This window comes from Ursus arctos, unplaced genomic scaffold, assembly GCF_023065955.2.
Source record: "Ursus arctos isolate Adak ecotype North America unplaced genomic scaffold, UrsArc2.0 scaffold_5, whole genome shotgun sequence".
Classification (NCBI taxonomy): Eukaryota; Metazoa; Chordata; class Mammalia; order Carnivora; family Ursidae; genus Ursus; species Ursus arctos.
Window position 1 is genome coordinate 61,812,427 of NW_026623067.1, and position 24,653 is coordinate 61,837,079.

The window sequence follows — 24,653 nt, forward strand, 5'->3', positions numbered from 1 at the left end:
ACTAATCAAGATTGCACAGAAAGACATTTTATTTTACAACATGATGATTTTTGCTACTGTTATTAAATATACCAATTTTTTTCTTGGAGTTAACTACTCTATAACATAATTAGAAAATCTACCTGGGTGGGGCGCCTGGGTGGCTCAGTCGTTAAGCATCTGCCTTCGGCCCGGGGCGTGATCCCAGCGTCCTGGAATCGAGCCCCGCATTGGGCTCCTTGCTCTGCTGGGAGCCTGCTTCTTCCTCTCCCACTCCCCCTGCTTGTGTTCCCTCTTTCGCTGGCTGTCTCTCTCTCTGTCAAATGAATAAATAAAATCTTAAAAAAAAAAAAAATCCACCTGAGTTTGAAAATGGTTTTTCTTTCACTAACTTAACCCCATTGACTGCTTCTTTGCAGAATATAATACTCAAACCATTTACTTTAAAATAAAAAAAGATCAGCCTATGAACTTTGGGATTACACACAGTTTCTCATTAAAAATACAAACACAAATGTTATTCGTATGCTAGTTTATTATTCAGAGATGATTTCATGATGAGTGTTGTCAATAACCAATTACAATACCAGGCAATTCATAGAACAAAATTTTGCAGAGATCTTGTTGTTTTTAATTCTAAAAAGTGTGCTACCCCAATTTTCAGATACCAAGCTGAGAGGCTGTTTAGACTATTTCTAGGCTAATTTTGCTTACACTGGGAGGGAAGGTGATTTCCAATAACCTTAAAATACCCAATTCATGTGCATCATTGTGAAAAAAGAGAAGGAACAGAAGGACAGAAGAAGTAGCAGGACAGAGAAAATGCCACATGGATTCAAGAGTTGAGAAAACTGACAGTAAAATATATGTTCTTTGGTTAGCAAAGAGAAAAGGGGGAAAGTATTGCATACATGATAGATACACACTAGCATTCTAAAGCAGGAGACAAGAATGTCAAGAGTGTATTCTTCCCCCGCTGCCAGATGGAAGGGCTATTATTATAAATGAAAGGCAGCAGTAGTGGATGCCAGGAACTTTTGTTGTGTGCCAGATTCTGAAGTCCAGATGCAAGCAGGTTACCCCTGGGACAGGACAGGCTTCAGCTCCCTCAGCAGAACAGAACCGATCACGGTTCTTTCTGTGTTGATGATAAGCTGGGCTGTAGAGCCTTCCTTCAGCTCCACAGTGACGAGCATCAATGACCCACTGTGCACAGTTTTAGCTGCAAACCTGAAGAAAAAAAAGAGGGGCCTTTTATCATGATGTGGGTAGGGGAAAGGAGACGGCACATATTCAAATAGGTTTAAAATAATTGTTTTCTCAGTAATTTCTTACAGGGTCCCTACTGCCAAAAACCCAAAGCCAAGCATTCTGAAAAATCAATAAGCTGCCCAGCACCATGCTTACCACGAGCAGGTGATTTTAGTGTACTGTTAGAACAGAACAAGGAAGTCTATTTTACTTATGAGTCTGGATAATGGATATATGTGAATAATTCTCCATTAATATATATTTGGGAATCATTCATTTGATATTCAACATTTCACCATGCATAGGGCCATTTAAAATAAACCACTGTATTTTTAAAACATATTAAGAAAAGGTACTTTTCTCAAAGAGCTTGAAATTTTAATTCCTCATATGTGAAAATGATTATCCAAGAAGTTAGGTAATTTTATGGACATTATAAAACTCATATCATTTCAAAAATTCAAGCATGCATGTTAAGATACTCAAATTCAATCTCTAATGATGGTGATGACATGTAACAAAATCACATGACAGGCAGGCGCAACACCACACTCTCTCTTTTTAGATTTTTTAATGTTCAGAACTTTAGATACTTCTTTTTGCTTTAGAATAGAGGAAACTTGAGGTCTAAGGCTCCATTACTAAATTCCAAGACATGAAGAATCTACTAATTACATGGAATTAAAAGCAAAACTAGCCTTTTAAGCACTGCAATTGACTGAAAAGCCGTTGGAGGCACAATGAACTTCTGTCAATCCTGCTAATTCATTCTGCACGCACAGTTGAGCCCCAGAGACATGAAGGAAGAGGACGGTACCCTCCTAGGCCTCCATTTTCCACATGGAGCATGTTCCACACATTTGGGGGGGGGAGGGGGTTTGATTGCAGGGATGACTGGAGAAAAACAAAGTTGCCGCACATGAGCTTTTGAAAACACTAACAAGTGTAGAGCAGGTCTGTGACCTGCTGTGACCCCACTTTGCAGGGCCAATCCCCTTTCCCCTTTCTGTATGACACGTGTCTGAATCTGAGCCATCTGCCTCAATTTGCGCAACATCTTCAGCCACAATGGCACCCAGTTAGCCCTGACAACAGCTCACAATACATAAAAATAAAACTGCCGCGCTGACAGCACGCTGCGGACTATTCAAGAGCAAACCAACTGGTCAGTGTCTCATGTCTGACAATTAGCATGGGCCTTGCGCAGAGCCCGCGGTGTCCTCAGGGATCTGTTTAATTACCATCAACATAAAAGAGGGAGTTTATCAGGAGACACTCAGAAAAACTTCACTCCCAACTTAATTAAAATATTAGCCACTTAAGCAGGAAGCAGATTCTCTTTAAATGAAAAGTAATTTCTTTTTTGAAATTTAAAAAAATGACATCAAGATCTTTTAACACATTCAATTCTTTTTTTCTGAAACCTAACGAGCCATTTTTGACCTAAACAGAATCATGAAAATCAGTTTCCCAACGATAATTAGAATAATGACTCAAAAGCAAAACAAATACACTAATTTTACGTAACTGAAAATATTATCAACACTTTTAGGTTGCACCTTAAAATGTGAGCTGGGGGACTGTTGATAAGGTATGTTAGAAGCCTTCCTGTCATTTATTTGTGTATTTTCTACAAACATGGAAAGCTACTCTCGCCAAATACACTGAAGACTGGTAAGGAGTCCAACAGAGCAGTTCTTCTACTTGAGAGAAGCAACTATAAGTAACCAGTTTAGGAAGAGAAATCATACCAGTGTTTTTAAAGAGATTTTATAAAGCTCTCATACTATACACATCTGTGTGCTCTTCAGAGGTCCACACAAGACATAAGGAACTGCACACCGAATTCCATCTTTTAGAGAACACAAGTATCACCAGCCCCCAAAGGACCTTCTTTCCTACCACCCCTTACAAGTTTATGCATTTCTTTTTTTTTTTTTTAAGATTTTATTTATTTATTTGACAGAGATAGAGACAGCCAGCGAGAAAGGGAACACAAGTAGGGGGAGTGGGAGGGGTAGAAGCAGGCTCATAGCAGAGGAGCCTGATGTGGGGCTCGATCCCAGGACTCTGGGATCACGCCCTGAGCCGAAGGCAGACGCCCAACGACTGAGCCACCCAGGCGCCCCTATGCATTTCTTTTGTCCACATTTTTGAGGTGGTTCTGCTTCACAGGAGAATCCTGTTTCTGTATTTCTGTTAAACCATGTCTGTCTGTCTGTTAAATCAAATGATACTAGGTGGCTCCTACTCATTTATGTAACTTTTCCCCCCACAGATCTGGTCATCATCAAATCTTCATTCAACACATATTTCAACAGAGGTCCCTATTTCTGACAGGGTTATAATTATGTAAACAATAGTCTTATTAGTCCCTTTATTTACTTAACACTTGTGTCTTGGGACTGCAGAGAAGGAGATTATATCTGAATAGGGACACAAAAGCACTTGAATTTCAGGGTTGCACAGCCCCAAGGCACATTTTATCTCTTTTCTATTTAAAACTTAGAGTCAATGGTACAATAATATAAACTCAAAGGAGACAAACGTCAATTCTGACGTCAGTATGTTTACACAGATTAAAATTAGTGTCTTATACATGTTTTTGAAACCCTATTACCACAAAGTTCTCAATACTGTAAAGAATAGGGGCATGAAAGAAAAGAGGTCTTTGCTTATACTACGGTGGAAACATGCTAAGCAAATCATCCTAGCAATAAAATCTCTTAGCTGGTGTAAAAGCTACTGCCTTTTTACTAGGTCTCTGTTCTAGTGGGCACAAATGGCGGAAGCAATGCTTTAAAGCAGAAGACTAGAAGATCAGATGTTCTGACATTCTCATTTCACAGTTCAAAAAGGATGTATTTAATTGGAACACAGCATGATTACACTGGTTTGTTTTGGTCCATGAAAAAGCAAAGCCACCCCCTCCCCCCAATTTATTAATCATTTAATGCCCGGACAGGCTATGCTTTAAAAATACACTGGAAGACAGTTATGGAAAGAGTGCCAGTTAATACATAACACATAGCTAGCTTTGGGATATAAGCAACATTGATTATAAAGACAGCTTGGGTCACACACTTCTATGCTAAATTTAATGGCTGACATCAGAACCTCTGTACTTGACCTCAAACGAAGATGAACACTGTGACCAAACTTTTTCAGAAGGCATGTGAAGTTTTTGGATCACGGGAATCATAATTGCAGCTGCTGTTTTAAGTGCTTTGTGTAGTGGGCACCCATTTGATTCTACGAGGCAGATCACTTTATAGATAAGGGAACTGAGGCCCACAGAAGTTGAGAAACTTGCTCATGGGCACACGGCTAGTGAATGGTTGAGCAGGAATTTGAGCCCAAGTATTGTGATTCTGGATTATACACATTCTCAAATATGCAAAATGCACTGATAAATTAAGGTTTTTCTTATTTACTCAATATGCATATAATCTATTATTGTTCCAAAAACTGTTAAGACGGAAGATTTTTCCCTTCAAAATTGTGTACTTGAATTTGTACCATTATGGAATTCAAAGCATCCTGACTTGGTGCTTTGTCATAATAACTTTTTAATTTCTGCCTTTAAAGATTTAAAAAATTTTAAACATCTCCCACCTCCTACTCCCTCAAAAGACACAACGGCAATGAAAAATATAAAACCTTCTTGAATGGAGCTATAACACGGGGAGGGACTCCTAGGAGGCCAACCAACCTCGAATACCAGTAACACCACAAATGAGAACAAATAAGAGGATGACAGTTAAAGATGTATTGCCTATGTATGACGGGCTCCATGTTATTAAAAGGATACCATCTAGGTATTTTTCGTAATTTTTCATTTTCATTCCACCACCAAGCACTTGCTGTCTGTAATCACCAACTGAGAAGGTAAAACTGTTTAGATATATCTGTATTTCGTTTCATTACATGCCTTTTTGTCTGTTATCTCTAGCAATTGACATTTAATCTTTCAAGCTTCTAAGAATTCTTAAAGAAAAAAGACAAAATAAACTGCTTGCCAAACCTAAATGAAGATACCACTTTTCAAAAAAAGTTAATTTATGTTAACTACTGACAGAATTATGAAAAAAGCTCAGATAACAACAACAAATTTGTATAAATTTATTATCTACAATAACGGCCTTATTCCCTCATGCACTTAAACCACACTTTTTTTTTTTTTTTTTAAAGATTTATGAGGAGCTGGCTATGGACCATAAATGTTCTTTGTCAGAAGGAAAAGAAATCCTACAACTCAACTGTTTGAACAACTGCAATTGTTAACAGGACAACATGAATTAAAAAGTATTTATCTGTGAGACTGCATCACTCTCCAGGGTATTCACAAACATAAAAATTTTTAAGTAGAATCATATTTGCTACATTTAATGCAACAGCTCTAAGACATGCTTTTTCTTCTCTTGGATAGTCTTCCTGGTTTCTGATTTTTCTATTCTGAGTTCAATTTTCTCGTGTTTTCTGTTCTACTGGTTACCAGAAGCTGTGACAATGGCCCACTCAAGCTAAAACTTTTTTTCCCCCCTACTCTGTACATGAAGCCTTCAATTACTGCCTGCTGAAGCAGACAGAATCCTATTAGTAAGAAAGACGATCACAAGATGCAGTGCCCTGCCCTAGCTGTATAAAAATAATTAGTCCAAAGTTGACAAATGTGTAATGAAGTCGCACAATCATTATATGTAAGAAATACGGGTTTGAATAAGCCTCCTAACATCAAATACCAAAGCATGATGATCTGGAGCACTGTTCTCCAAAAAATTTAAAATGATAAATCCTTATTACTTTGAGTTAATACAGAACATTTTAAACAGAGAATTGTAAGTTGTAAAAAAATTCCATTTTGTTGACTATAAAATTGTATTTTAAAGTTAAGCCCAACCTAACAGAATTAATACTGAGGAAAAAAATTACATGTGATTCAAGTTTAGGGAATATTCCAAAGCAATGTATTTTTCCCTATTATTTAAAAAAAAAATCAGCCAGCAATATTATAGTATTTTCCTTTAACAATCTGATGAGAAGATTTAAAAAAAAATGAGCTACCATCATAACTTAAGACTCTGTATTCTGTTCTAATCTTTAAACATGGTATAAAAAATGATTTTCCATACTATCTTGTTAATGACGCATTCTCTTTCTTTATACAGGAAAGCTAAATAAATCCCTTAGTGTACTTTCTTAAAGAAGACATGAAATATTCCAGTTATTCCAAAGCATTTTTCGTTTGTCTATTTGGTGGGGGTGGGATGGGTTGGGCCTTAATAGAAAACCAAATAGTAAAACAAATAAATTCTTACCCCATTCTCTTTGATTCCTTATAAAACTGTTAACCCGGAGGAAAATCATCAAGAATACCTCTCCTTCATTTCTACATGAAAACAGTTATATATATCCCTATCAGTAAAACTGTTACATTATAGAATATTACCGCACAACTGGTGGAATTAAAGAAAGCTTAAATAAAGAATGTTTAAAGCAAAATCAGCTGTGTAGTTTGGTTATTTCTGAAATATCCAAATATGCTTTCTGTGTAAAAATTAACTGAGGTCCACATTTGTTTTTCAATGAAATGCTGTTCACAGAGCCTGCAGAGATCAAAACAGCAGATAAAAAAGCAGTGCTGCCCTCTAGTGGACAATCTCCAACCTGAGCAAGAACTCTGATTTCTAAATAGGTTCCACAAATCTTTAGTCCCCTTTGAGATTCCAAATTTGTTATACAGGAGAAAAGACCAAAGCCTGATATCTTTATACTAATGACTGCTTACAAAAAAATATTGTTTTAAGACAGCTGAAGTATGGTTACTGTAGTATCAGGGCTTAAAAATTAGGCCAAGACACTTGTTTTCTATTATGGTCCTTCAAAATTACTTGCTATTTAAATATTTTACAGTTACTAGGGAAAAAGAAATAAAACAACAAACAAAAACAATAACACAAAGGTTGAGCAACCCAAGAACAGAAGAAAGGGAAATATCAAAGACCCCACCAAGAAGTGACTACACCATTCATGTTTGTAACCCTAGCACTAAGAAAATCTGTCACAAGTCTTCAAAAAATATTGAATGAAGGACTTGCACAGCACAGACATCTTATGATGGAAATGGTAGTACATACCAGTATTTCTCCTATTAATAACCATTAAACACATATGTCATAACAGTGATTTACTGGATGAGCTGAAGGCCTAGAAATGAAACATGTTGTTCTTTACATGTACTTCAATTGAATAAAAAGATTTTTGATTTTAAACCTAAAACAAACTGTCTTTAAATATGTTAGTAAATTAGAAAGTTGACTGCCGGGTTGCCATGGATACACTGTTCTACCCACAGCACCAGATTTCCCTAATACTTAAGGACCTAAGTAACAATAGTAAAACAACATTCATTCTATTAAGACTGTAATTATTCACAAGCTGCAACGTATTCAAAATTTGCAAATTCGAAAAGTGACACAGTAAACAAGATCCAAACACAGATTAAGATACACGGGGCAGGGAAAGGACTGTAAGTATTGAATACAAGTTAATAATGAGAACTGTTTTGGGTCTTATTGAATAAGCTAAGAGCTAAAACAGAATCATGGCAGAGACAAGGCTTTTTGTTTTCACTCAAATTATCACATTTTTCCCCTCACAGGGTCAATTTGTTATTCATGAAAGGGCAAGATGAGTAGATAGTATGACAACTCTTTTTAACAACAACACTGTTATTGAATGTCAGAATTCCAGAAACTGGGTTAAAATGTGAAATGGTTGGGACTGCTGAAAGACAAACTTTTACTTGTAGTCTGAGACTGTTTCAAAGATAGACTGTATGTAATACACTAATATAATTAACAATATACTCTTGCTGGAGCACAATGGCATGGCTATAAGAAAAAATCGAGTCAAACATCTCATCTGTTAGCATCTCTTAATAACTAATCTGTAAAAAGGAAGTGCATAAACAGGAAAAATATACTTTAACATGTGTCATGTAGCTGTCATTAACTCTTGATAATACAAGGTAGCCTCAAACTGTAAACCCTGGAACATTATTGGCCTTATAACCGCTTGGACCACTGGCTAAAACGCAGATTCCTGGGCTTACCCCAGATGTACCAAATCTGAGTCCCCGGGTGTAGGTCCCAGGAATCTGAGTTTTACACAACCCTCCACAGAATTCTTTTGTACAGAAAAACCTTAAAGATTTTGGAGCTGCAGATTTTTAGCTTTCTGCTTTTTGCTCACAGTGTATTAGTACCTTTATGAGAGGACAAGCAATGTATGGTTTCTACATTGTTGAATACAAACCTCGGTCATAAACCCTTACCTGATTTCTTTTTCAGAGGAACATAAGAAATTTTTCCTGGCCCTGGATGTACCTAAGATTCCCATTACTAGTCTCTCTAATTCTCTTTCCCTAAACACACTAAATATTGACATCTACCCTTTGCAGTACATTCATATACTGGTTTACTACTGTTCACTATGCCCCTTGTATATGCTTTATTTATATATTAGCTTATTAGTACCGTCTTAATATGCTTTAATACTTCTACAACACATAGAATCTCACATGTTTAAATATCAATATCTAACACAGAACATGAAGATATTCAGCTCCATAGTTAATAAATGTTTTGATGACTTTTTAAATTCTCATTTCTGTATTACCCCTTATCATGTGGTAGCTGTAATATGGAAAATAGCAGGTTGCCATAATGACTGTAAGTCTGTAGATCTCAATGGGGATGGTTTTGTTCTCAAAGAGCAGCCTTTTTAATCACCAAGCAAATACCAGAGAAATGAAAGTAAAGTTGTCTTTCAGTAGTATACTGGTTGGCTTTCTGAGACTACTGATCATTTAGAAAATCAAAACTAAATGTCATGTAACCTAACAGTAGATATGCATTCTCACTGATCTTGAAAAGCAGTTAATTACATAAGAAATGCTCCTGGTTTTTAAAATGAATTCCATAAAACGTGTGCTCCTTTAACTGACTTTTTCTTAATGGAGGCCATTCTCTGTTGATATGTAGGAACCATTTTCTGCTATGTACTCAATTAAAACGTCGCCTTTACACTATTATACACTTCTGCACATTAATGAAGATTCCCTTTTTCTTAGATAATTCTTATATTAACCATTTTTTAACTTGGCATTTAGTGTAAAAACTATTCAAATTTTAAGAGTAGTGGGAATAAATTATTCCAAAATTAAGGCAGTGGAAACTTTATTCATTGAATGGTCAGAAAGAATACTCTGATGCTTATTGAAAAGTCCTCTCAGAAATAAAACACCCTGAAATATTAAACAGAACATAGGCCAGCCAAGAATAATTTGTTGTACTGAAATTTGTAATATCTTAAAATACTAATATTCAAAATGCTTTTCACACTTGTTTTTTTTTTAAGTAATCTTAAATCAGTTACCATTAATAAATACAAGAATGGCTTTGGTCCTAGTCTTCATCAACTCAAAAAGCAACTGTCACAGAAGAATAAAGGAGTTACTCAAAAAACTTACAGGGATTTCAATTTTGTTATTGGCAATTAAATAACATATAAGTTTAGATATATAAACTCATTAATTCCAGAGGATAATATGATACTGAACACTACAGCTAACAACATGAATACAACTCAATAAAGTGGTAAACTGTTCATTTCTGTTATTATAATGTAAACAGTAATTACTATTTCATTTTAAATAACATTAAGAAAGGCACTGGTACAGATTTTACTAACAATTGTTCATTTTTGTTTTAATTGTTACCGAATATAAAAGAATGGCAAAAAAATGTTACATATGTAGGATGATAATTTTTAGTAATTTCTATATGAAATATACAAGTAACTCTAGGTGTTTATTACCTGGAAGCTTTCTGAAATTTAGAACATTAATATAGCCATACTTTAACTATGAGAGCAAATGCAAACATTTTCAATTATATATCATGAGACTTGTGAGGCAAATTAAAACAGCACAACTTAATCTTAATTGTAGATAGGCATGTTTTTCACTTTTGACTCCGTAGTAACTTGGGCTCCTCCCTTAAGTTACAGAGCCAAACACCAGGCTGCTGATCATACAGCTGGATTACAGAAGTGTCAAGACATTGCAGATGTGTATAAGGACCATAAACATTAAGTCTGAGGGCAATCTCTGCATTCCAAAGCCAAATATAAACAGTTCTTAGTTGTGTGTCTTCCCTGCATTAGTATAGATAATTGAGAATTGACTATAATTTAATCACTTGAACAGGCATTAAATTCCAAACCACCAAGACAAGTTACAGGCAATCACTCTAATAAAAATTACACAACTGTGCTAAGTGTCTTTCTTAGTCTATTTCCCAATAAGAAGGTAGATTTAATATTATTTGGCTTTGAGAAGGTAATTTAGCTGTTTTCTTCTAAGAAACAAGAATCTGGAAAGCTGCCACTGCTTTCAGAAACGTTAACCTACATATTAAAACAAAAAATAAATTAGAAGTTCCAACATAAACAAGGGCTACCATATGTCTTTCTGTACATCACAGAAGTACACGACTGAAGTATTGCTGGATACTAGATGTGTCAGGTAAAATTTCATATTGTATAAGCTAAAAGTTACAGTTGACATATGATATTTTGGTGTTTTAGAAATTTCAATAATTCAAAGTATCCATAAATAAAACAAAGAACTTCCGCTACAGAAAATCACCCAGGAAAGTAAAAAGAAGTATTTAAAGCAGAAAACAAAGCAGGAAAACTCAGAACGAAAATATTTTCATTGAAAAGCCTTCTGTTCACTTTTTCCCCTACTGAACAACATTAACTGATAAGTTGTAGTTGCATGGTGGTACCAGAATGATGACCTAATATCCATTTTATTATTTTATCATCACCCTATGTGAGATAGATAGTTTTTGTCAAAAATTAAGAAATGGAAGCATCAGACCTCTTAAATAACAGCTTAACTAAGGACCTTTCTCTAAAAACAAAACAAAATAAAAAAAAAATAGGGTAAATTTGTTTTTTGATTAGCACATGCAGTTTTCACTCTGTCACAATTAGTAGATGATTTTAGGCAACTTCAAATAATGGCAGATCAAGACTTGAACTCAGCTCTTCTGAGGCCAAGACCAATGTTCTTCCACAGATAAGACAGAATTTCAATACCCCTTCTTTTCCTTGACACCCCTCTCTAAACAGATGAAGATCTTAAAGTCCACAAGAAGTTATAACCTGTCTCAAATTACCAAGCCCAATAATAGCAGAGATAAATCTAAAACTCAGATCAACTGTAACACTCTTTATAAGAGGGTTCTCTTATCCTTGTATTAGTTTGAAAACATTTTTTTTAAGATTTTATTTTTAAGTAATCTCTACACCCAATGTAGGGCTCAAACTTAAACAACTCTGAGCTCAAGAGTTGCATGCTCTACCAACTGAGCCAGCCAGGCACCCATCCAAAAAAAAAAAAAAAAAAAATTCAGAAAAATTTTTTAAGGTCTGAAGGCATTTTTAAAAATTTTAAATTTATTTTCCATATACATGGATAAAGGCAGAAGTATGCCATTGGCAGTGGAATGGCAGAGGAATTAAAGATGGAATTAATGAATTCCTTTAAGCTCACAGAGGACTAAGTAACAACTGCATGTTTGTTTAAGGGGATCATTTTTGTCTTCACTTTCATTTCAAGCTGCTGGCAAACATAAGATCACAAAGAGGCAACCATATTAATCACATTTTCTGCTACCTTTAAGGACAAATGACTTGGATCTCATGCTTTAAATGCTCAGTGGTGAAGATATATCTGGTCTGAGAAACAGAAGCTGCATTTGGCCCCACACTGGTCTTCTAGTAGCTCCTTATTACTGGGAGCAGTCTCAAGGGACCACTGTAAAAAGGAACTCTGTATATGGTATTCAAACTTCCTCCATTTCAAGTAAAAAAGTCCAACTGCACTGCTTTATTATAGAACAGTTCTTCCTGGAAATCCACTGAATCTAGTGAAATAGGATAAATTTTCAACCATATCTCATAAAAGGTACCTTTACAAATCACCAAGCTATTATAAAATACAAGTACACTGTCTGTCCTTCAGGACAGTTCATCCCAGTGTACTAAGGATTACATGAAATAGGGAAGAGAGCCTTAACACAAACCAATCAATCAAATATCTCATCAAAAACAAAGGGAGGGGGGCAGATATAGGTTTCAGGGTTATTGTTTTCAAGGAAAACTGTGAAGTGAAGATTATATATTTATACATATCTATTATACATACATACACACAAGTTATCTCCACATCATGCGTTGGTGAACCTACCTGTGTATATTATCTTGGCCCGAAGGGACTACACCTACATTGGCTACATTTACAACCTTCTGAAGGATCACAGAGGGAGTGAAATTCTGTGGTGCAGCAATGATTACAGTAGAAGTTTCATTCATTCCTGTTAGCATTCCTGTAAGAGCAAAAGAAGGCTCCCTTTTACTAATTTCTTTATGAAAATTACATTAAAACAATTTCAAGTTCATAGCCAAAAATTAAAAACTTAAAAAAACCCTACTCCAGGATATAATTTTCAAGATAATTATCATAGAATTAAAATAATTGCAAATGTTATAAAAATGTTAAAATCCTTATTGTGTAGGAAAACACGTAAAGATGCAGTGTAATATAATTTTTAATAAATCCGATTTTCAATACTGTAAGATAAAAATGTAGAATCACAAAGACTCTATTCAATTTCAGTCCCTTTAAAATATACTCAATTAATTTGGACGATGTCAACTATTTATGCTTTTATTTTTATTTTTTTAAAGATTTATTTATTTATTTGACAGAGAGACAGAGAGAGAGAGAGGCAGGGAGAGGGAACACAAACAGGGGGAGTGGGAGAGGGAGAAGCAGGCTTCCCGCTGAGTGGGGAGGCCAATGTGGGGCTCAATCCCAGAACGCTGGGATCATGACCTGAGCCGAAGGCAGACACTTAACGGCTGAGCCACCCAGGCGCCCCTATGCTTTTATTTTTTAAGAATTTATTTTCCTCTCCTTTTCATTCAGAGATCTCCCTCACCAAATGCTGCCTAAGAACAAATCAAAGTGATTCTGGAATAACTAACAACATTGCCTGATGAATGGCCTCAACTGATGGATCAAAGTTATCTTAGCAATGGCTTAAAGTCACTGAACAGTTATGGGGTTCTAAAATACACGCACGTATCTAAGTAGCTATATTATATTTATACCTAAATATAATAGTATTTGCATAGTGAACAGAACCTAGTGAGTAGAATAAAAACACCAACCGAAATTTCTGAAGCAAAACATTTGGAAACAAAGGGAAAAATGTGAATGGAAAACCTTTTATTCCAGAGACATTTAAAAGAAATATTTAAGAAAAAAAAAGTTAAGCAAAATCAGGAACAAAAACCATACGGTTAACATACGACATGCCATTAGTATCAGAATTTCATGTAAAGATGTTTAGTGAACAAATTCAATAACATGCCAAACACCTGGAACAAAAAATGAAATTTAGTACCGAGGTTAAAAAAACCCAAAATAATTATAATAAATGCCATCTACCTGGATCTGTGATGTAAGTCATTGACATCTAATGGTATCTAGTAAAAATGATTATCTTTTGAGACATTTGATATGTGCATAAAAGCTTACAAAATTTATGAAAATGGTAAAATTCGATTTTATGTTCAAAAGGCCCTGAACCTTCAGGGCTATGTACTTAATTTGGTTATTTATTGCAAATGCAACCTGAAATTTAAAAGAACCCCTATGATTAGCAGCATAGAGATTCGAAAGCCCAACACTGTAAAAAGACTTACCTAGCTTTTAACAAAGAGCAGGTTTTACTAACCACTTTCAAACTCAGGGACACTATGTTCTGTCTTAGACTGTTTAACTTCAATATTAGGCAAAAGCTTTAAAAACTACACAAGCAGTCAGACACTGCTTTTAAGTAAAGCACAGTGGCTGCTGACATAACACTGCTGAGAGATGTGTGTACTCATTTAGGATTTAAACCTTCTCCATTAAGCTCTATTGAAGAGCAACTGCTGAATAAATGAATGCAACTATGTTTATGTTAAAAGCCTGTTTCCCGCAGCATGTAATTAAAGGAAATGTTGTACAAAGCCAGTACTTTTGTCAAGCTCCTGTAAATGGAAAGATGGATAGCACTCAGAGAAGTGAATGCATTGCTTCATATTTAACCTTAACACTCTTGTCATTAATGGTTTGTCTAACTTGGTCTATAAAAGACAAGGTACTGCTCCATTGAAGTAAAATTTAAAAAATCAACTAAACCATGCTTTTCAGAACAGAAGATTCATTATCGTCAGCTAATGTATTGGCATAAAGCAAAGTAACATCCTATCAAGTAAGGCACACATTCAATCTGCCTTCCCACCCCCCTTTATTTTTAACTCATGCTGTTTTATTGTTATAGGCAATTTGTACCACTCAGCATGACAGTGTAAACTGAATCAAGATTAATTTACATGCAAAAGAACACTTAGGAGAGCAGCATGGTAAGCAAATGTATTGTCTCGATTGCTGAGGTGGAAAAAGAACCTGGAAAGAAAAAAAGGTGCTCTAATTAAGGGGCATCAAATATGATTGCTTGTGGTAGTTAAGGGCCAGAAAATAGTAAATGTCTGACCATTTAAAGAATTAGCATCTTGCTAGCTAGGAAACCATAAGATGGATGCATAAATCATAATAAAATTAAGTAAACATTCTAGGTTTCTTAAACCAGAGATTTTTCTAAATGAAAATATATCAGGAATTCTCAAATTAACGAGAAAGAAAAATATGCCAAGGTATCATTAAAAGTTTCTCCCACAAAAAAAAACAAAACAACAACAACAAAAAAACAAAAAAACAGACTTTAGATACCATATAGGCTGCTCACACATCATAAAGGTAAAGTTACCAGGAAAATACTTTGAAATTGTCAGACTATAGAATTTGTTGCTTCATTAGAATTTATCTAAATTTTGGAGAGGCAGGGGGACAGAGTACTTAATTTAGCCTATCAGCTGTACTTAACTGCTAAAACGTAAATCAAATAATATAAGAAAAAATTAAAAATTTTCTCTAAGTTAAAGATTTCTAATTTAACATAAGAAAATGAGTAATAGGAGGCAGTCTGGAATAAACAGTTGGCTTACATCTCTTATAATAATTAAAACTGCCTTAAGAAACCAAATTTTTTTGAGAGGATCTCATGTTATTTACAGTACCAAAATCATTCCATAGCTAGATCATTAACTAATTCTGCAATGCTCAAAACTCAATGAAAAAAATTTGGCTTCTGGTTTAAAGGTCTTAATATGAATATTATAGGTAACTTCAGTATCTTGGAAAAACCAGTCTTTCTTTTAGCACTTTGACCACCAACCTTATAAACATGCATGTTTAGCCATGGAACTCTAAATGCAGCATCCAAGAAAAAAATAAATAGATCAGGCTGCATAACAGAAATAAAACCCTTTTCATTTTAAAATAGGTTAATATGCACAACGTGTTAGATGCACTCTTATTTAATACTGTACAAACTTTTAATTATGTACATCTTTAGTGTAAAAATAGAACAATATTCCTCATCTTTATGATTTTTCCAGTTAAATCCTAATTAATGCATTTAATGCATTTCTTAAGCCTTAAAATACATGTCCTGTGACATGAGGTATTAAGTATCTAAGTTCATTTTATTTAAAGTAGAAAAATTATGTAATGTATGCATGCAATGACACACACAGGTGCTTTTTAAATTTATTGGTATTTTACCATCCAGAAGTTTGAACTGATAAAATCTGAGGAAACGGATGTTTAAGATTTTCAGTTAGTGAGTCCTTTCTAGGTATCATTTGTTGAAATAAGCTAAGTTCTTCCTAGAGTAGTAAAACAAATACATGTGTAAATTTCAGAATTGAGACCTCGATTACCAAACTAGCTGAAATCTATAACTAAAAAGATGCTATCGAAAAGACTCTTTAAAGCTGTGGTAAATTTGCCAGCATCAAGTCCCATATCAAAGAATGAATTCAGGAAGACAGAAAGAATGATACAGAAATGCCGAGAGACTTGCAAGGATTTACAAATACTTCATATAAACAAATTTTCAAATAGCTTTATTCAGAGTAGCCTTTCTGCTCTATTAAACATAGCAAACAGCTGCCAGATTTATTCAGACAAATAATCAACAACCATAGAAGTAAAATGGCAGAAGAAAAAGGAATTTTGGCAACAACTCCACAGAGGACCACAGCTGTTCTGCAAGCGTACCTCTCTCGTGCGCTCACGGTTCTGTATGGCTAGTCAGGGAAAAATCCCTCAGTCACAGCAGAGCACAAAACACTTAATCGAAATATCAAGTATTCTAAACCAAAGCTGAGGGACAGAAAAGGTATACGATAATCTGCTGCTTTAGATATACTCTAGCCGCACTTTTCAAAAAAAGACTATCCCCTTAACAATAAATGTGCCAAAGCCTTATTTGTCACTTATGTGCCACTCACCTGGGTTTGCTGAGCAGGTGTAAAGCAGAGAGGCAGGCTTTAGCCAGCAAAGGGTAAGAATAGCAAATGTAAGCATCAATTCGTCAATAGAAAAATGAAATCATAAAATCACAAAGATGATTTTCTTCTATAGCAATAGTCAACTTCCAAGAAAAGCAAATGCAAAGAGGGGTTTAGTCATTCTTTTTTATCACTTAAGAATAATGCAGAAAATAAAAGATTACTGTTAATTTACAGTCTTATATGAAATTTTCTTTGTGAGATTCTTCTACAACAGGTCTTTGGAACACTGGCTTACGGCAAAAAGAAAAAGAAAAAAGAAAAAAACCAGATCTTTGGCACTATAATGATGAAGTGCCAAGAAGCATGTGTTTCTCCTTAGGTATAGATATTCGTATGTGCCCAGTACTTTCTGGAGGCATGACAGATATGATTTAATGACCTCAAGAAGAAGGAATCTTTGTTTGATAACCCCTCTTGAGAGAATATAGCTTACCTTCACTAAACTTTAAAAAACTGCTGACTACACCATTTAAATATGCCCTAGTTTTATATTATCTCTAATTCAACACATCAAGTCACAGTTATTTCCCCTTATTCATATAAGAAAATAAAATTCATTTTTATTAGCAGGGATGCTGGACTTCAGGGTAAGCACAACATATTAATACTTCCATTCTGCTGAAAATATTTTCTTTTTAGGTGCATATCTTAAAATATTTCAGTGCTGATACAGCCGGGCAACACAGCATTTCTTTACTATAGAATTAGGTCAAAAGAAAATGGAGGTATTTTGATGTTATAATTAGAACTTTATCTTGAAGGGTGAGGCACTCCAATGGGTACAGGGAGAAATATATTAGTAGGACATGAAAAACAGTTCTATAGTGAAAGAAAATACAGAGCCATAACATTCATAGTGGTAGAACTTTGATAAGTCTCAAACCCCTCACATTTTCACTAATACAAAACACGTGAGTACATCATTTGGTTGACAAACCCACAACTCCCAGAAGTGAAAAGTTAATCATGAATCAATTTATTAAAGACATATTAATCAATTTTCAAGTATGCCAGGAATGTAGACAAACATGTACTTTTAAGGTTATTTTATAGAAGTAAAGGATTAGCAAAAACTGGAAGATTATTCACAGACATCTTTTAATGGCTATGCATATATGGTAATTTATTTTAGAGATGAGAAAGAATGAGCACATATTATTTGGGATGTCAATTTCTAGTAAATTGTAGTAATCTCTCACCTTGCTCTTTCTTAAAATCCTTCTCTGACATGGCCACAGGTAAAAGCAGTTCTCCAACAGGTGGCTGAATATTAACATTGAAGCAGTCATCCTTGGTACTAAGAGAAAAACATATCAAAGCTGACTAAATGCTGCATAAACATTCTCTTTAATACTATGCAGTTAAATGTAATTAAAACATATGCCAGCATAAACAGTATAAGATCTTCTTGGCTTAACTAGAACAGCTAAAAAGGCTTGAAAAATTTTTCAACACTATTTGCAGGGAAATACATCTGTTTCATCAATTGGAAAACTTTGTTTTTTTACAGAAATATGTAGTTATAGTAAATACACCATTTGATGTAGAACTTTTAAAAACAGGTAAGCATCAAGGTCACACATACCCATTACTACCAAAGGAATGCTTCATGCAGCTCATAAAGAAGTAATATTTTCTCTTTACTCTGTATGTTTTAAGTATAGAAAATGGAATGCTTTAGTCTTAAATGGTTAAGATCTCTTTTTAAAAATAATTTTTAAGGGTGCCTGGGTGGTTCAGTTGGTTAAGCATCTGCCTTTGGCTCAGGTCATGATTCTAGCGTCCTGGGATCGAGCCCCAGATAAGGCTCTCTGCTCAGCGGGGAGTCTGCTTCTCCCTCTCCTGCTCCCCCTGCTTATGCTCTCTCTCTCTCTGTCAAATAAATAAAATCTTTAAAAAATTAGTTTTTAGTAAAAATAAATGTAAAAAATAAAATGGAGTGGCCGTACTGTGTTTAGATATGTGCTAATAAAGTAATACCTCATCTGCAAATCTGCTTTTTTAAAACAAAAACTGTCATTTTTTTAGTAGTGCTTTTCATTAACATTATTGATCAACATGTGGTAAAAGTTATTATTTGAAATGACAGGATATGAAGAATTTAGGAAAGGCAACTTTGTACCCATATCAGATACAATAATAACACTGAGTGCATTTATTTTAATCTTAGGACAGACACTATTCTCTAAAAAATTATTAAAATTTCTTAAAAAAATTTTTGTTAGGTTACATATTTCAAGTTAGGTTGATAAGTGTATCAGTGAGGAATATGTTTGGCTGCAAATAAGCAGAAAATTCAACTAAGAATAGGCACTGATTGTTTAGTATACAACAAATCCTGGAGTTACCAAAGGCTGGTTCAATGGCTTAAAGATGCTGTTGAGGACCCAGGTTTCTCTAGCTTTCCACTCCACCATCCCTAGCGTGTTGGGTCTCATCCTCACAACCGCCAGATGGCTGCTGCATCTCTAGGTAGCACTTTTACATTCCGTTGAAGAAGAAATAGTGATAATGGAAGAGTAGTGAATAAGTGAGTCAACTACATCTACTCCTTTTTATCAGGAAAGATTCTGTCCCCAGAAGGACTTCTACTTCCACGTTAGAACTGCATTTCATGGCCAGTGGGAAGGTGGACAGGGAGATGGGGACTTTGGGTAAAAAAATAACAAACATGAGGTTAAGAAACACTTTTTATAAAAAGAAAAAAAGAAAATCCATGTTTATGCTATTATAGAATGTATTCTTATAAGCTGCTTTCTATTTTTTATGGAACAAGGCAAAGACCAGACTTAAAAAAAAAAAGAATGTTTTGAAATTATTCACATGTGGATTGTCTAAGGCAAACCAACAAATTCAATTTTTTATTAATTCAATATACATCTACTGAATACAAACTAGATCCCATGTACTGTGCAAATACCTGGGACCGATTTTTATAAAGAGAAGTGAGACTGACCTTAAAAACTTACAAGTCAGTGAGAGAGGAAGAGTTCAATTACATTAATAAAATGGTAAAAGCTACATTAGAATGATACGTGGAGTATTATAGTCCACAGAAGAGGGACTGATTAATTCTGCAGGAGTGAGGTAAAGATACATTACCAACAGGAGAGAGAGGGGCATTCTAGGTATTCTAGAACTCTGTTTTGGGAATGATGAGCAGTGCAGTATGTCAACAGATGAGGCTGGGGCGTACTGTAAAGAATACCTTCTACATTCATGACCATTCACCCCTCTTCTCCCAGGACAGTCCCAGTTTGTGGCTGCTGTCCTGAAATCCTGTTCAGTTAATGTCTCCCTTCACTCTCTAAACTGTCCTGATTTGTATGACAAAGTGTATGATTACTTCATGCATGTAACTAAGACAAAGGTGTTTCAATGTTTCTTGAACAAACAAGGAAAACTACCGGAGATTTTCACAGGGGAAAAGAAATGATCCCATTGTATTTCAGAAACTCTGGTGGCAGCATGTAAGATGTAATAGAGGAGAAACCTAAGGCAGGAGGCTAGTTAGGAATCTAATTTAAGTCTGGGCAAGGGTTTTTACATAGTGTGTTTTACTTTAGTAATTTCTAACAATCAATGATCCTAAGAGGTAGCTTCTGTTACCTCCCTACTTATTGATGAAAATTAAACACCACATCCAAGGTCACACAGCTAGCAAGTGGCAGTACTGGGATCTGAACTCAGGTCTATCCTACTCCAAAGTCTGCTATATGATGCTGCTTTAGATATATTTTTTGATTCTGCCTTATAGGGCTGCACTCCTGGGGCAGGTAGCACCGAGAACAGGGGAGATGGGGGTATTTTAGAACTAAAAGGGAAAGATACGATGATGGATGGAAGGGACTTTGAAACTTCTAATGTGAAAAACAGGGAAAATGACACTAGTGAAAAAGTAGAGTTTTGGGGATTAAATAAAACGATTTGGCTTTAATCATGTTATATTTTGAGTATCACTGAATTATCCAGGAAGAGAAATTTAGCAGATAATTGGTAATACAAATCAAGAATCAGAAAAGAGGTCAGGGCAGTATATATGAGTTTGGAAGTAATCAGAACGGTAAAGGGAAGAGCTGAAGCCTTAAAAAGAGGTAAGATCACAGAGGAAAAGAGGATACGCCAAGAGAAAGGATAGGGTGGAATCCTGGGGAGGACCTACATTTAAGTAGAAATGGAAGAACTGCAACTTGCAGAAGAAACCGGCAAACAGTGGTCAGGGAGAAAATGTGTGTGTCAAATAATGCAAAGAGGAATAAAAAGCAGCAAGTGTGACTGCGGACCTAAGCAAGGCAATTCAGATGGAAGGAAGAATGCAGAATGCCATGAGTTGAACAGTGACTGAGAAGACTGAAAGATGGGACAGAAAGCACTGACGCTTCATGAGGATGCAGAGGCAAAAGAATGCTTAATGAAACCTGAGCATGTTCATGGGCTGAGGGGAAAGAGCCAATGGAGAGGAAGAAACTAAGGAATACCTGATAGGGCGAGGCCTTAGAGGAGGTAAATGAGCACGGGATTAATAACCAGTTAGCCAGCAGGATGCGTCTTCCCAAAGCAGCAGAGAAGTGGTTAAGACTGCGAGAAGCATTGAGGGTAAGGCTCTTGAAGGATGAGACTACACCTGATATAGTGGAAGGCTAAGTCATATTAGAAGAAATATGTAAAGACTGATGGAGTAAATGGATAAGTGTGTGTGTCTATATACACATACACACATGCACACACATATAATTTATATATATACAATTTATGTGTAATATATATAAATATATATGAGCTATGTGGCATATATAATATATATGCCATATATATATATATGCCATATATATAAAATATATTATACATGTAGGGAGGGCATGGTAGAGGAGTATAATTAAAACAGGACTACTGGGTGAAATTATATTTATTATACTATCATTACTTGTATTTTCTTTTTTAATTACAGATGAAATGAATCCTTCCCAACAGTCCTGAAGGATACGATCTGTGCCACTGATTAAAGGTAGCTGTATAAGGGTGCGTGGGTGGCTCAATCAGTCAAGCGTCTGCCTTCAGCTTAGGTCATGATCCCAGGGTCCACTGGGCTCCCTACTCAGCAAGGAATCTGCTTCCCCCTCTTCCTCTGCCTCCTCCCCGCAACCCTGCTCATGATCTCTCAATTTCTGTCTCTCTCAAATAAATAAATACAAGCTTAAAAAACAAAACAAAACAAAACAAAAAAACAAAGGTAGCTGTACAGCTCTGACTCCCAGGGAGAAGGGTGGGAGAGCAGCGAAGAAGGGAAAGACTTGCCTTCCAAAGCATATATGAAAATGTAGGTGGGTAAGCAGCAGGTTTAAGTTTGGGGGGAAAAGTGATCCTGAAATTTCCCCACTAGCAATCTGCAATCAAGTACTCAACTTGACTGGGTACGTTTTGCTTTTGTTGCTTTTGGCTAATGATATTTTATTTTCTGTAGCTGGTAAAATGGTTAACGTTATGTATGAAAAACTAAGGACAGAAGTTCATCCAAAATAGGTCTTATGAAGGCAAATGTAAATAAAATTCGAACACTGTTGTGGCAGATATTACTTGCTGCTTATTCAGTATCTATTTTTTTTCTTCTTTCCTGACATAATCCTGACTTTGTTCAGGTAAACAATGTGCCCAACTGAAACATTGTATCTCTCAGCCTCTCTTGTGGCTCTGAGTGTCTGAGTGATCAAGTAACCCAGTTACAACCAATGAAACATAAACAGAAGTCCACCGGGGGTTTCTGGGAAAGTCTGGCTTTTCCAACAGACATGGCTCTTCTCTCCATGTCACTTTGTTTTCTCCTTTTTTTTTTAAATCTGGAAGGCAGATAGAAGCCTGAAAGTAGAGCAGCCATATTGTGACCATGAGGACAGGCAGACACATGCTAATGAAATTAGCACATGAAAACAAACAAACAAACAAACAAACAAACAAACAAACAAACAAACACACACCTGCTGGAAAGACCCAGAAGACACTGTGGAGCTACTTCAGCATCTCTTAACTGCTGACCTCTGTTCTTGTACTAGCAGAATAATAAACCTCATTTGGTTAAGAAACCCCCATTTGGGCTTCTGTTACACACAAGTGAATGCAAAATCTAACTAATGTAACTAGCATTTAACATACTTCATAAGCCAGTTTTAGCTTCTAAGCAAGGTCTGGCTTAGAATGGAGTAAGGTGGAATATTCCCTCTTTATTTTGGGGAAACTTTACTTTCATTTATATTTTTATTAGTGTTCATTTATATTACTATTCTAGGATGTCCGCCATAGTTTTCTATGTGCCTCCTTTTCTACCATTTTGCCCTTTTTTGTTGGTTTCTTCTCTCTCCTTACAGCTTTCCTTCTCTTTCCCCCTCACCTCTTTTTCTTCTCATCTCCCTTTGGTTGAATGTGGGGCTAAACATAGATATCTTGGCAGGGATAGAGAATGGTGAAAATGAGTAATGATACATGTTCATGTACTGGAATTAATAGATCAACAAAGTACTATTATTAGGCAGCTCTAAAAAGCCTAGTTACATGCGATCAAATGGCATGATAGTTTAATGTAATACAAGATTCTACCTGTTATATTTAACTGTAATGCACATACTTGTACTACGTACAATTTCATTTCACAAACTCCTGCAATCCAATTTGGTAAAATTTCTAGGTAAGAGAAAATGGGCAAGGAGTCTAACCTTTGTGAAACTCAAGTTTCCTTATCTATGAAGTTAAGAAAAATGGCACTTACCTTGCAGGCTACTTCTAATGATTAAATGAAACAACATAGCCAATATGGTGCTTAATCCCATAACAGATACTCAAAACCTACATTTATAATACGGTTGTATCATAATTTATTTCAGCATTTCCCTATTGAGTCTCATTTGCAATCTTCCCTACTGTAAATAATGCTTACTTGATACCCTGACTAGATCTATTTTCTTCTGCACAAGCACCAATATTTCCCTAGGCCTGATACCCTGAAGAGGACACTGTTAAGTAGAAGAGTATGAACATTTAGCATTTTGGTAGGGCCAAACTGCCCTTTAATTGGTGTCAATTAAAGTCCCATGGACAGTATACCACAATACATGTCCCTACCTTATCAATGCCAGATACTAAACTTATTTAAAAATTTTGCCAATCTGGTGAAATGTTTTAATTTTGATTTCTCTGCTACCAGTGATGTTAAACATCTCATGTTTATTGGCCATTTGCATTTCTTTTCTTGTAAACTGCCTAACCTTAGCCTTTCTCTACCTTTCTACTGAATTCCTTTATACTGATTGTGTTACCTTACACATTATTAAACTTTTGTCTGCTACATATGCTGCAATACTTTCTCACCATCTCTCACCTGTTATGGTATCTACTTTTTCTTCTTTGTAGAGATGTTTAAAATTTTTAATAGTTACACATGATCATTTTTCTCTTTATCTTTCCGAGTACTGTATTTTACTTAAGATGTTTGCCCCCAAAGAGTATGAAAACATTTGTGTATATTACATTTAAATACATTTGTAATTTTTTATGATTTATGACATTTTCTTTTCCAGATTAATTAAAAAAAATTTGTCAAGTTCCCTGAAAAGCCCTACTGGAATTTTGCCTATAATCACACTAAAGTTGACGATTAATTGGAAGTGAAAGTACTGTCTCCCACTTAAGAACATAGTATATGTATTATTTTACTTATATCTTCTTTTCATGCCCTTCAGGAAAGTTTCAGGTATTTTTTTTTTTTTTAATTCCTATGTGGGTACTTCCTGTTAATTTATTCCTTTTGCTATTCTTAGAAATAGAATAAT

General features: G+C 35.3%; 1 protein-coding gene across 2 annotated transcripts in view; it reads right to left on the minus strand.

Moving 5' to 3' along the window:
* Positions 1-496: 496 nt before the first annotated feature.
* AP3B1 (adaptor related protein complex 3 subunit beta 1) overlaps positions 497-24,653 on the minus strand; it is a 248,578-nt gene continuing 224,421 nt past the window's right edge. For both annotated transcript variants that reach the window (XM_044384102.3, XM_026498740.4), the window contains exons 25-27: positions 18,036-18,133; positions 12,554-12,692; positions 497-1,209 (exon numbers count right to left, since the gene is read on the minus strand). In XM_044384102.3, the coding sequence (XP_044240037.1) occupies positions 1,056-1,209; positions 12,554-12,692; positions 18,036-18,133 (391 nt within the window). In that variant the 3' untranslated portion in view covers positions 497-1,055. The remainder of the gene's footprint in view (positions 1,210-12,553; positions 12,693-18,035; positions 18,134-24,653) is intronic.